The following is a 12,239-nucleotide window of genomic DNA, read 5'->3' on the forward strand; positions in this document are numbered from 1 at the left end:
CAAACAAAAAGAAAGGAATACATTTGAAGCGTTTTGAATTAAAGAGTGATCAGGAAACCATATTATCAAAGGTTAAGGTCAAACTAAACTTGAGCCTTCAAACAAGTTAAACACTTTTTAGAACTATATTATCTACCTGCACAAGTGCTCATTCTTCATCAGCAGTTTTACGTCTCCTTTTGTTCTAAACACATATGCAGACGGCATTTCATATATTATTTTCCAGAAGAAAATGTTTATTTTAAATTAAAATCTGGACAAAGCTGCTGCGGAGGTTCATTGACAGCAGCCGTGTTTATCTCGCAGCTTCACTGACGGGAACCACGCGGAATCTCGCAACGTCTCGCGAGAGGAGGGGGGATAACGTTCCACCGAGGAAGCGTCTCTTATTGACAGGGACACAATAATGGCCGCCCGCCATCACCCTGCTCTGCGGACCGTGCACGACCTCTGCCGCTGCTCCGTGCTCCAGCTGCCGGCCTGACGTCGCCGTTATCACCGGTGAGAACGAGAAGCTCAGGCCGCCGTTACGGCCGCCATCTTCCGCCTGCTGACGGAATTCCATTCTGGAATCGGATTATTCCAGACAGGAATGCGTCCAGGCGCAGATTCTTGTTGATTTCGACTCGATTCCAGACGTTTTGTTGATATCCGATAACCGGTCATCCATTCGGCGCTACAGCATCGTTTTAAATGTGGTTTGGTGGTGAAAAGGCCAGTGTTAACAGTGATGCTGATCATCCACTATGCTGCTCGTCCAGATTATTATTTATTCCTGGAATAACGGTGATGGGATTTCTAATGACGTGTCAGAATGTGAACGGGAAGGGTGGGATTCCCACCGTATTCAGTCTAAATACAAATGCGGAAGTAACGGATACTTGTTATGCTCGCGACGCTTCTGTCACCAAGTGATTTGAACGTTAACGAGCGCATAAAGTCCTGTTTTAAGGGACAGTGGCGAGTTTATTCCAGCCCTCATTGATGCGGCCTCTGCTGCTGCAGGACTGTTTCGTAATCCTGAGAATCGCCCTGTTGCCATTGACTGGTTGCTAGGATGGGGGGGTCACGTGACCCCACTGGACGCCCTTTAAACCAGAGGCTGATGTTTTAAAAAAACAAGACATCTATATCCTCTGCTTTGCACGAGTTCTCTTCTTGACTAACTAAGACCCCCCCCCAATAATATAGACTTTCTTCCCGACTGCTGGGATAACCCCCGACTACGACCACGTTCTGATTGTTGGCGATGTCAACATTCTTGTCACCATAAGGACATTTTAAAACTCTTAATCTGGCGCAGCGTGTCTGGTCCGACGCAGGAGCAGGGCGACACACGTCCCGTTTTACCATGAGATCGGATCGTACGCCTGTATCGTTGCCCCCGCCAACCGGGTATGTTTATCAATCCTTTAGCTTAATGACTCAAAGTTACGAATCCATCGCCTGGATCCAGGAATGATTCCAAGGATACTTTTGACAGGTCCATTATTAGCATATGATTAAAGCCTGAGCTGAGGGGTTTGTATATATAGGAGGTAGAACACCCTCCTAGGGAGGGAGGCTGTAGTCTGTGATCTGTTCACTCAGCGTTTTTCACTATTAGTTTGGGTGTTTCACAAGATGGCGGAATGAGCTGCTTGGGGGAGGTGTTTGGTCTCCCCTCCAGCGCAGTTCAACCTCCAAACGGCCTTTTATCTCAAAAATTTGGGGAAAGTTGGGGAAACTGTGGGATTCCACAGGGAACCTTTTCAGTGCCCTTGATTTTCTCCATCTATCTGTTTCCTCTGGGCTCTAGAGAGCACATTATGGGCTCTAGAGAGCTAAAGCTACTAGTGTTCTGTGTTGAAGCCTGGAGGACCCTAATGTCCCTACATAAGGAGGAAGCCCGGTGATGGTGTTTGGCCCTGGGTCTGTGCCTTCATCCCGGTTACTTCACCAGATTACTCCTATTCTGGCCTCCCCCCATTGGCTGCCTGGGCATTACAGCTCATTCTTTTTGTCTTTAAATGCTTTGATGTCGCCGCCCCGCTCGGCTTCGTCCTGCTGTCCTGACAGAGGGGACGAGGCGTCTCGATTTCTGCTCCTAAATTATGGAACAACCTGCGGTTACGTGTTGGTCTCCTGCCCCTTTTAAAAGCCACCTCAAACCTCTTACATCCTTGTCTTTTATAGCACTGCTTCAGTCTTTGATCCTGCTTATATTACTGTTTGTTTTATGTTGTTTTATGCTCAATTATATGTGAGGTCAACTATGGGTGATTTTAAAGCGTTTTAAAAAGTTTTTAGCATTTCTGTCAGTACGATTCCACATCCGATACGTTAAAACAGTTTAAAGCGTACATCAGGCATTGACCTTTGACCTCTGTAGCCACAGCTCCTCTCGTCTGGACACTTACCCACAATGCATTTCTGAATGAGCGTTCTGCCCCTCGGACTGCGGTAACGACCAACGCCACAGCTGCACTTCAACAGAAGGTGGGAAGTCGATGTTGGATGAGTTTTTCCTTATTCGAGCCGCCATCCTAACGAAGAAGCCGTTCTTCTTCCTCCAGGTCCTGATCGATCGACGGTCTTCCCGGAATCATGTCTGGATCAGGGGATTTACCAGGTCAGGATCCCGGAATCCATAATATCACCATCAGGAACAGAAAGAGGAGTTAGTGACACTGTAGTGGTGCCAAACAATGGGCTTTATTTGCCTGTTATTAGGCCACGCCCCTTTAAACATCACTCTATATTGTAGGATGTGACATAGCGCCTTTGTCACCATGGCAACACACCTTGTCACAGCCAGAAATTGTGTTTTGCCTCCGCAGCCATCGAGGGCTCTGGGATGGGTGGGATGAGGCTGCCAGTCGGAATGACCCGACGTGCGCTCAGCTACGACGACAACCTGGAAGCCCCCATGTCCACGCCCCCCCACAACATCAGCATCAACAACCTGTGGAGGCGACCGGTCATACCGGAGCGGCGGTTCACACACCTGGCCGAGGTCAGACACACACACGCGCACACACACACACACACACACGCACTCTTTGATGACGATGACGACGATGATGATCCTGCAGGAGGATGAGAGCGCAGCCACGAGCCACCTCCCCCATGACCCCAACCCCCCCAGGGCAGCAGGGGTGGTGAAGACCAAGGCCTCGTCCAGCATTGTGAACTCTCTCATCACCAGTATGTTTACATGCACCAGCCTAAACGGGGGCGTTCTGTGTGGAGGGGGAGGGGGAGGAGCTTAAGAGCATCTTGGCTGCCTGCCACCAGGGGGCAGCACTGCCCTGATGTCCTCCATCTTTGTGTCCCAGAGCAAACTCAGGACAGCATGCAGACATTTGAGCAGAGGGTGGGGCTTTCCAACAGCAGCTACACACCCCATAAGGGCCTGACGGCCGAGGAGACGAAGCACCACCATCGAGTCCCGGACTCGCTCCAGGTGAGAGCGACCACGGCGGCGACCACGGCGGCGACGGCGCTTTAGCGTTGCTGTGGGACGAGACTCTGATCTGAGGGTAAATGAAACCCGACTTTGTTAAAACGGCGTTGTGTCGCATTGTAGAAGCTGCAGATCCAGAGTCTGGAGTCCAGGGAGGAGCGGCTGGCCTCCTCCACCCAGTCCACGCCGTCCAGCACGCCGCACAGCTCCCCCAAGCAACAGCGGAGGTACTGCACACGTGCGTGCACACACGCGGTCCTCATCTGTGTAAACTCTCCTGGTTCTGGTTTGTAGAGGCTGGTTCAGTGGTGCTGGATCGGACCTCAGCTCCTCCAGCAGCAGCAGCATCGACATCGGAGAGTCTGCAGGAGGGGGGGTCGCGGGGGGAGGCACGGTGGAGCGCTGGAGCGCCTTCGGGCCGCGGCCGCCGGTCCACAAGTCCACCTCTGACCTGGGGTCCGAGCCGTCATCCGCAGGTACCCGACAGCGCTCCGGCGCACAGAACTCATTTGGGTCTCTTTAAAACGTCCACTTTTCTGCTCGCTTGCCTTAAAAGATGCTTTTTTCTGGATTTCATTGACGTTTTATACACCAGAAAACTCAGGAAATTGTCATTTAATAATGGATCATCTGGGAATTCTGGGTTTACACTGTAAAAAGTGTTGAAAGTAACATTTTAGGATATTGACCAGCCTTTACGGTAAACTGAGGGTAAACACATCGTAATAAGAGGCAACGTAAACATCCTCGTGTGGTGCGTTCAAGCGCAGACGCAGGCTAGATAAGAGGTTATCGGCCCCCGGTTCGGGTCAGTAGGACGGCGAACAGACGGTGCAGAAGGCCGACGCCCCCACGATTCTCCTCACCTATTGGCTTTCAATGGCGAGTTTTCCGCCCGACCTGTCAGATATATTTTGTTCCCAAACACACCTCCGGCTCTTTCACATGAAGAACGATTCGGACTGTTTGGGAACCATCAAAATATTTTTCCCTGGATGACTTTGGGTATGTGAAGCTTTGGAAACTGGACATTTGGACACCAAAAGTCTCCGTTGGTGTTTTTTTTTTTTATTCATTTATCCTGTTTTAATGATTTATGTTCTACTGGGCTCATTTAGGTCAAAAATGTACTTTTCTCTATAGTTTTTTGAGAAATTCTTCGCAGTTTAAAGGCAGTAAGAAGTAAAAGTGTGTTCAGAAGTGTTGTTTGCATGATTTTATCAAAACTTAACTTTTTGCTAAAAACACTGAGAAGATGCTAAAGTAACAAATTCACCTTTTGTCTGAGGCTGGAAGATGTGGCTTTATAATCAAACGTGATAGAAAAGAAAGAAACTCCTCAGTCTGTCACTAAAGTACGTGTTTTATTGTAAACTTCCAAACTCTTTGAGTCACGATCCTGCATCCACAGCCTGAACCGTGCTAACGCTTGCTAACCCCAGGCTAACGTCAGTGAAACACTTCCCTCTGTTGGTCTGATGTCTGTTTTCCCATTTCCCAGCAGGCTTTGCGCTGCAGGCGTATCGCGGCGCCAACAAGCCGACCCCCATGGAGGTGATGAAGGCCCAGTCTACGCGGCTAGCTGACAACCCAGCGGCTCAAATGGCTCCACCCAAGATGGAGATCCCAACCACGGAGGCTCGACGTCCCGGCGCGCGGCCGCACAAGCTGCGGCACCGAGACATGAACGTCCTGACGCCATCGGGATTCTGAGTCGTGGTCCTGTGAGGTCAAAATTAGCCCTCCGAAATCTGCCCAGTGCGACATCCGGCCTACGGAGTATTGAGGTTTTGGCGGGAAAACCGCCGTAGCCATTTTGTATCATCGGTAGTGGCCACCGTCTTTATCCCCCCGAATGTTCTGTTACAGGTGGAACTGAAGGTAGCTTTGACACGAAGGCAGTATGTCGTAGGAAGCCGCTAGCACATCTTTAACGTTCCAAGTTAGCTTCTCGTGTCCAGGTTACAGGTTACTCACGTTCATGTGAAATCGCACTTTTCCTTCCTCCCAGTTTTGATAGTTTAATGTTCTGTGAAGGTTCATCTCAGTAAACGATGGTTCCGATGTTACAGAACTCAGCCAACGTAAACGTAACTCCTTGTCGCACTTTTGAGTCTCCAAACTGAAGTTAAATGTTGAACTGAAGATTAAATCCATTGATGTAAATATTTGTTTTTCCTCAAATGTCTAAGTGACGCTGTCCCCCTTTAAAACCACAACTGACGATCTTGTGTCTGGATTAAAGTGACGTCATTTCCTGTTAACGTTATCACGTTCTTTAATGCCAAAATGGGAATTAAAGCGTTGATGCATCGAAGTCGCTCAACTGCTCCACCCTGTGGTAGAATCCCGGTACCGCAGCCTCCAGGCAGCATGGGAATTCCTTTTTCTCCCTTTACGAATCTTTTTATAATAAAATTTCAAGCAAGCACAACAAATTATCACACAATCAGCATATTTTTATTTGAGGGAATATTGAAATTATATAATGCCAAACGGGAAAAAAACTCAGTGTAACAAGTGAGGAGAAATAACTATAAAAATGTTCAAAATCGTAACATTGTGATGTGAATATGAGAAGTTGAGAACAGAAACGCACGTCATTGCACGACCTCTTCATCACGCTTCATCAAACGAGGACCAGTGAAAACTGTTGATTCTAAAAGTCAAACCGTGAGTGCAGATCATTCTTCCTCAGACCTTAAGTCGGTCAAACGTGAACAGGACCGAAGCGTTTACATTCACACAACAAAGAAACAGGCACAACCAAAGTGGCTGCTGGATCAAAGACGCGTCCCGACCCTCAGCGGCTCATCTCTGACCCCAGTCCAGCTCAATCAGCTTCAGTTCATCCGACTAAGAACCGACGACTCAAAACTGATCGATTCCCAGAGATGCTCAGCAGGTTTGATCGTGAGTAGAGAAAATGTTCAATCTGACATTTTAGAGCTCAAATCCAGCTTTTGACTCGAAATTGGGAGTAAAAGTGAGTTTTCACAGCATTAGCTGAGCTCCAGGAGGTCAGCAGTGATCCTTCAGGGTAAAAAACACCCTCGGTTTTGTTCTTGTTTCACAGCATGTTAAGCTGGACTTCGTTAAATATGAGTCAATTAAATCATACTCTTCTCTTTATCTACTGTATTCATTCAACGATGCATAAATACTTGAACAAATGTTTAAACACCCAATGGTTTGGTTCAGATCCCGACGGCAAATTTTTGACCTTTAAACTATCATCAATCGGTAAAATCTAAATCTTCCATAATCGTCATAATCGTTTTTTTTGCGGAAACATTTTAAAACACGTTCAAGGAAAACATCAACAAAGAAATAAAATATCTTTGAAAACAAGACAACGTTTTGGGGCACGTTTGATTTAAGATTGCTGGTAAATTTAAGATGCTTCACTGGTGAAGAATTAAAAATGCTAATTATTTCAAACGATTCTGGAGTATTTTGGTCTTTGAAAGTAGCTGCAAACTGAACCTGTAAGACATCGTGTTTTGGCACCGCCCTGCGTCCGTCCGTCACGTGGACATCAGGACGCGTGTAACAGACGTCCGTCAGCAGGCTGCCTCGCTAACAACCATGCTAACGACCTGCTAGCTCCCCATAAAACAGCCGAGAGCCAAAGTAACGAGGATAAAAGAAAAAAGTCACATATTTGGCATCTTTGATTAAAAACTGCATTTGTGGAGTGTTTTCGTCCAAATCTGTGAGATTCTTCATGGCTCGGCGGAGGAGCGTCAGAGGAGAGAGAGAGAACAGAAGAGGAGGAGGAAAATAAATAAAAGAGCACAAAGACGAAGCTCAGACCTGCAGACCGCTTGGACCAGTGAAGACGTCCCGCTGCCGTTAAAACGGCAGCTTCTTCAGCTGCTCGAAGGTGATGAAGAACTGAGGCTTTCATTCAGGAAAACGGGTCACGGGACAGAATGAGGACAATCAACTCACTGCGGTCATTCGCCGCCATCGCCACAGTCTTGCTAGCTAGTTGTGGTGACGCTGGCGCCCCCGTTAAAGGATACGATGATGTTCCAGGGTCCCAGTCGCAGCCAGTTTGGCCAGAATCCCTTATACAGAGCAAAGAAGCCCTCGTTCCTCCACGTCTGCATCACCCCGTCCAGGGTTCCTTTGTACAACGGGCCTCCGGACAAGACCCGCTGGTTCATCATGCGGGTCCGCACCACATCGACGGGGTTGGACGCCAGCGCACCCGCCAGCCCGCAGGTGAAACTCGAACTGTCCGTCAAAAGGTGAAACAAAACGAGTCGGACTCGCGCTCAGAAAAAGCTTCATTCAATAGAAGAATCGGACTTACATGAAATGCGTTAAGATGGTGTCTCCCATGACGCCCGAGCGAAGCAGGTGCTTTTTGGTGATGTCGTAGACAGGAAGTTCCACCCCGACAACGATGGCTGCGCGCTGTGCTGTGGGAATAACGCCCTGATGAGCAGAACGATGAAGAATCGATCATTTACAACAGTGAATTATAGTATACAGAGCATAGTATATATATATTATAGTATAGAGAAAAAGGTGTTAGAAATGGTGAAACACCGCCCCCCTGTGGCTGCTGCAGACAACTAAGCTTTAGATTTTTGCGAAGGCAGCAGCTCTTACTCTCCACAGCCCCCTGGTCCCTTCTGTCTGGTAGATGTTGATGAAGTTGGACATCATGCTGCCTTGGAGCAAGCTGCCCTGAGCCTGCATCCTGATCTGGAACATGGTAAACACACACTGATTTAACCTGTTCTGGAATATTTCCCTCAGAGAAAGAGGAAAGCGCGCCAGAGGTCGTCAGATTCACCTTGAGGACGTCGGTGGGGTTGGCCAGACAGGAGGACATGACTCCAGACACCACGCCACAGAACACGTTGATGACCATCGTCTCGTCTGTACAGACAACAATCACAGATCATCACAGCGCCAGAACAAACTGATCAGGTTTGGGATCATCAGGTCATTGGGATTCGTGGCCGTTGTTTAATCTTATATTTAGGATTAAGAGGGTCATCAGTCCTGAATGGGAATTAATTCAGACCCAAAGAAACAGAGTTTACTTTAGCTTTTCTGATTAATCCATAAAGTGGAAAAACAAATGTTCAAAATAAAATGAGATTTGTTTGTTAACAGGAGGAAAATCTGAGTTAAATCAGAGAAGATTTAAATTCATAATGATCTAAATAACAGTCGGAATTAAAGGAGTTGTCATGGTTACTTGGAACAGCTCATGGATGGAGGCAGGTCTTAGAAACCACAGAGGAGAAGATGTCAAAACTGTCAACACGTGATAGGAAACACACGTAGGGAGGGATGGGCCTTAATTTTAGCTGTTACACTTTTGGTTTCTGCTGATAAATTACTTCCTTTGCAGTTTTTGTGCTTCTGTGACTGATTATTAGCTAAAACTGACTCTGGGAGGTGTGGAGCTCCATCCACCCGACACTCCAAGCAAATTAAAAATCAAACAATGAATGAAGATGCTGTTTGAACATTAAATTATCCACCAGCTATTATTCATTATGTGGGTTAATATATGAGTTTGTCAGAGAATGACAGCTGTCATTAGTAACCCAGGGTGACGGTTCTACTCTGGGGGAGGAGGAGGAAGACGGAGAGGAAGGCTGAGGTTGGAACAATAGTTACAGCCATCGTTGATCAATCTGACCAACAGTTACTGTGGCGGTCCTGGCGCCGCTCTTTTTTATGGACGGGGGAGCAGGAGGGTCCCGACACACCCGCGGGACAAAAAAGGCCTGCATCAAAACAAGCATTCAAACACAGCAGCAGCAGCAGCGCCGACGCAGCGAGCAGTAGAAACACAAAATACATTCAAATAAAATAGAGTTAGTCACAAACTCTGAAACACCTTGACTTCCCCCTGGTGGCCCACAACGGGACTACTACTGTCAGGTTTTCATTTTAAATGCAAAAACTAACTTAAAGGATAAATAAATGTAGATGAAAGAAGCTGCATGTAATAACATCTTATAAACAGCTGTCGAACAAGGATGATAATGTATTATTATTATTATTTAACACTAAATTGCAGCTCAGGAACAGTTGTAGTCAGGCTGAGCGTCATCAGGAACACGGAACACTCACCTTCTGGGCGACTGACAAACAGCCTCTTCAGCGTGTTGTACGTCCCGATCTTGATCGTCCCGTAAGAAGCTTGTCGCAGCAAAGCAGGAGAAATCCTGCCGGGAGAGATCAGACCTGTCTGTTAACGGTTTTAATGGCAGATAACAAAAAAAACACTCAAATTGTTGAGGACATTGCTGCGGCTATTTAGGTATTACAGTGTTACTACAGTGTTAGCTCTTGAACCTCAGCTGGGGCTGTTCTCAGTCTTGGAACGAGCCATGACACATCCAGCTTTGATGCTAAGATCACACACCGGAGAAACTGTTAGCTGACGTTAGCATTCGGCTAATGTTGCTGTTGCTACGTTGAGGACATTACAACAAAGTGCACTAATACGATCAGCCGTATCCTCTCATCCTACACGTCTTTCTGCATCCATGTGTCTTACAGATATTTTTCCAAGTGACGTGAAGTAACGTTGCCCTTTGTGAAATGTGAGGTTTACATCAGGTTCATCCAGCTGGTTTGATAAAGACAAATGACAAAATAATTGAATAATTATTCAAAATAATGGTGGTTGGCTCAAATGATGGCGTTGGAGTGATTACGTAATAATAGTGACTGAAACAGATTTTCAAAAGCATCACAGGTTAAAAAGTCTTTTAATGATACTGTTCAGGTCTGGATGGATGTCGATCGTTGTGTAAATCTGGTCCCATACCCAGAGTACAGCGCCCGGATGCCCTCCTCCTTGCCGATCCTGAAGAGAGCGTGGAACATCCCCTTGTAGCGCACCTCCGTGTACTGGGACTGACCCTGGACCTGGAGACGGGTCTTAGTCAGGTCAATGGGAAACGTCCCTGTGGAAACACAACCGACGTGAAGTTAAACTCCATCTAAAAGAGTCAAAACACGGTTTCCCAGCTCTTCTGACCAGGTACGTCTAACACAAATGATATAAAACTACTGAACAAAACGTTCAATCAGCCTGTTTATTTATGAGAAAGTCCCTGCGGGGAAGAGCATCACACAGAAATATCAGTCTTTTCAGTCTGTGAGCTTTTAAGACCAATTATTTTCCACAGTATTCCATCTTTTTACGGTTTTTATTTCCAGGTAATTATGGTGTGTGTGGAATTTTCCTTTTTTAATGTGGAAAATATGCTACATACTAATTAGCTATAATTAATATGCATGAGTGAGGCTGTGCCATTTATGTCACAACATCTCCAGGATCCCTTAGATCTTGGTTGTAGACAGATGGAAGCCCTTCTTGAAGTTTGAAAATGCATTTAGGTCCAGTGATGTACAGCAAACATGGATAAAGTGTCACACAGTCAGCAAGATTGAATGACTTGATCAAATATAAAAGGTGCCTCTGTGGTGATTGGAACTGTTTCCATTTTTCAATCTTTTTTTTTTTGTTTTGTTTTGTTTTTCACAGTCATTCTGGAATCAAATGCAATGCCTAGTTTTTAATTTGTTGGTGTTTTACTTTGATAAACCATCGGTATAAATGTGCATCAAAGAGCTTTGTTGTGCTAAATGCATCATTAGCCAGAAACGGACAATGCATTCTTTTATTTTCATTCTACAAGTATCAAAATTGGTGTAACAGCAAACAGCAGCGCAGACAGGACAGCGAGGGTTTGCGTGCTGTGGTGCATCATGCAGCCTACCGAATTCTGCGACAATTGAGGCCATCCCTCCGTAAATGAACGGCTTCCAGTTCAGGGTGGCCATCTCCGCGGCCGCGCCGGCGGCTTCCACCTGCTGCAGCCCCGCTAGAAACAACAGCAGCCCCCCGAGACAGAGGTCAACACAGTGCTGCAGCCTCAAACAACAGAGCATGTGGGAAAACATTGAGGAACGATGATGCTACACTTGAAGGAGGCTCCTCAGCATCAGCATCCCTGCGTACTGCGCCGGAAAGAGACGCCCGCTGTGTAAAAACACCGCGGCAGAGAACAGCGGAACTACCGGAGGGATGTGATTGGCTGGGAGCGCAGTCAATCAAACTTTGAAGCCTTTCAATTGGTTGATACTTCTAAGGGCGGGGCCGGTTGTGAATAACAGTTCGGTGACAGCAACTGTCACGAGAAATGGATTAAATTTAATATTGTTAACGTTGTGGTGTCATGAGGATTTTTACGGTCACATTGCAGAACTTTTAGAAGTATATTTCTCGGTTTTTCTATTTGTAAAATGCATATTTGCGCATTATACTTACGTCACAAATGCTTATGTTTAGCACGAAGGATGCTCAGGCTAAGCTAACACTTGTGGACGGCAGCTCATTTGCAATGCTTTATCGTGGAAAAAGTAGTTATCCTAATGTCTGACACAAAGATCACGTACCTGTGGTGTTACAACAAATTAGTGCCGGGTTATCCGGATCTGTTTCCCATGTTTCAAAACTGTTGCTCGACTTTAATAAAAGGCGAGCAGAAAAGTTCCCGACTACTGTTAGCTTTCCATATCAGTTAATGTCAAACGCAGCAGGGCGAGCGAACACGCCCCCTTTTCTTCTTCTTTTTTTGTATTCTGGAGACTTGAACGTCAAATTACGTAATGCTGCCCCCACAGGCAAGAAGGCTCAACTTGTTTTTAAAAATCCAAGTCGGCTGAAGGAAGGAATAATAAAACTAATGTCCAAAGAAGTTACAGTCTTCCCATTAATGCATAGTAAGCATATTAATATTAT

The 12,239-nt window shown here is 46.4% G+C and overlaps 2 protein-coding genes across 4 annotated transcripts; one reads left to right on the top strand and one right to left on the bottom strand.

Annotated features, from left to right (window-relative positions):
• Positions 1 to 319: 319 nt before the first annotated feature.
• On the top strand, positions 320 to 5,709 carry LOC130537118 (putative monooxygenase p33MONOX). Of its 3 annotated transcripts, none has more exons than XM_057053623.1 (9): positions 320 to 501; positions 2,372 to 2,478; positions 2,556 to 2,611; positions 2,820 to 2,995; positions 3,075 to 3,186; positions 3,318 to 3,445; positions 3,569 to 3,672; positions 3,740 to 3,921; positions 4,950 to 5,709. In XM_057053623.1, the coding sequence occupies exons 3-9, from the start codon at positions 2,587 to 2,589 to the stop codon at positions 5,156 to 5,158; spliced, it is 936 nt and encodes a 311-aa protein (XP_056909603.1). In that variant the 5' UTR covers positions 320 to 501; positions 2,372 to 2,478; positions 2,556 to 2,586; the 3' UTR covers positions 5,159 to 5,709. The 3 variants fall into 3 exon arrangements, with proteins under 3 accessions (XP_056909603.1, XP_056909601.1, XP_056909602.1); XM_057053621.1 differs by having other exon boundaries at positions 325 to 501; positions 4,947 to 5,709; XM_057053622.1 differs by having other exon boundaries at positions 325 to 500; positions 2,436 to 2,478; positions 4,947 to 5,709.
• A 174-nt stretch (positions 5,710 to 5,883) lies between these two features.
• On the bottom strand, positions 5,884 to 11,545 carry slc25a14 (solute carrier family 25 member 14). Its single transcript, XM_057053620.1, has 8 exons — positions 11,215 to 11,545; positions 10,257 to 10,395; positions 9,554 to 9,648; positions 8,256 to 8,341; positions 8,069 to 8,164; positions 7,767 to 7,891; positions 7,474 to 7,687; positions 5,884 to 7,342 (listed from the first exon to the last, which is right to left on the bottom strand). Exons 1-8 carry the CDS (start codon positions 11,396 to 11,398, stop codon positions 7,301 to 7,303), a joined length of 981 nt encoding a protein of 326 aa, XP_056909600.1. The 5' UTR covers positions 11,399 to 11,545; the 3' UTR covers positions 5,884 to 7,300.
• Between the last annotated feature and the right edge of the window lie 694 nt (positions 11,546 to 12,239).

Source organism: Takifugu flavidus, chromosome 14, assembly GCF_003711565.1.
Source record: "Takifugu flavidus isolate HTHZ2018 chromosome 14, ASM371156v2, whole genome shotgun sequence".
NCBI classification, from domain to species: Eukaryota; Metazoa; Chordata; class Actinopteri; order Tetraodontiformes; family Tetraodontidae; genus Takifugu; species Takifugu flavidus.

Coding starts and splice junctions, on each gene's coding strand:
- LOC130537118 (XM_057053621.1), top strand. CDS start 2,587: ATGTCTGGATCAGGGGATTTACCAG. Junction 2,996..3,074: donor GGTTCACACACCTGGCCGAG/GTCAGACACACA, acceptor ATGATCCTGCAG/GAGGATGAGAGCGCAGCCAC. Junction 3,446..3,568: donor GAGTCCCGGACTCGCTCCAG/GTGAGAGCGACC, acceptor GTCGCATTGTAG/AAGCTGCAGATCCAGAGTCT.
- slc25a14 (XM_057053620.1), bottom strand. CDS start 11,398: ATGTTTTCCCACATGCTCTGTTGTTTGAGGCTGCAGCACTGTGTTGAC. Junction 10,396..11,214: donor CTCAATTGTCGCAGAATTCG/GTAGGCTGCATG, acceptor GTGTTTCCACAG/GGACGTTTCCCATTGACCTG. Junction 7,688..7,766: donor ACCATCTTAACGCATTTCAT/GTAAGTCCGATT, acceptor TTTGACGGACAG/TTCGAGTTTCACCTGCGGGC.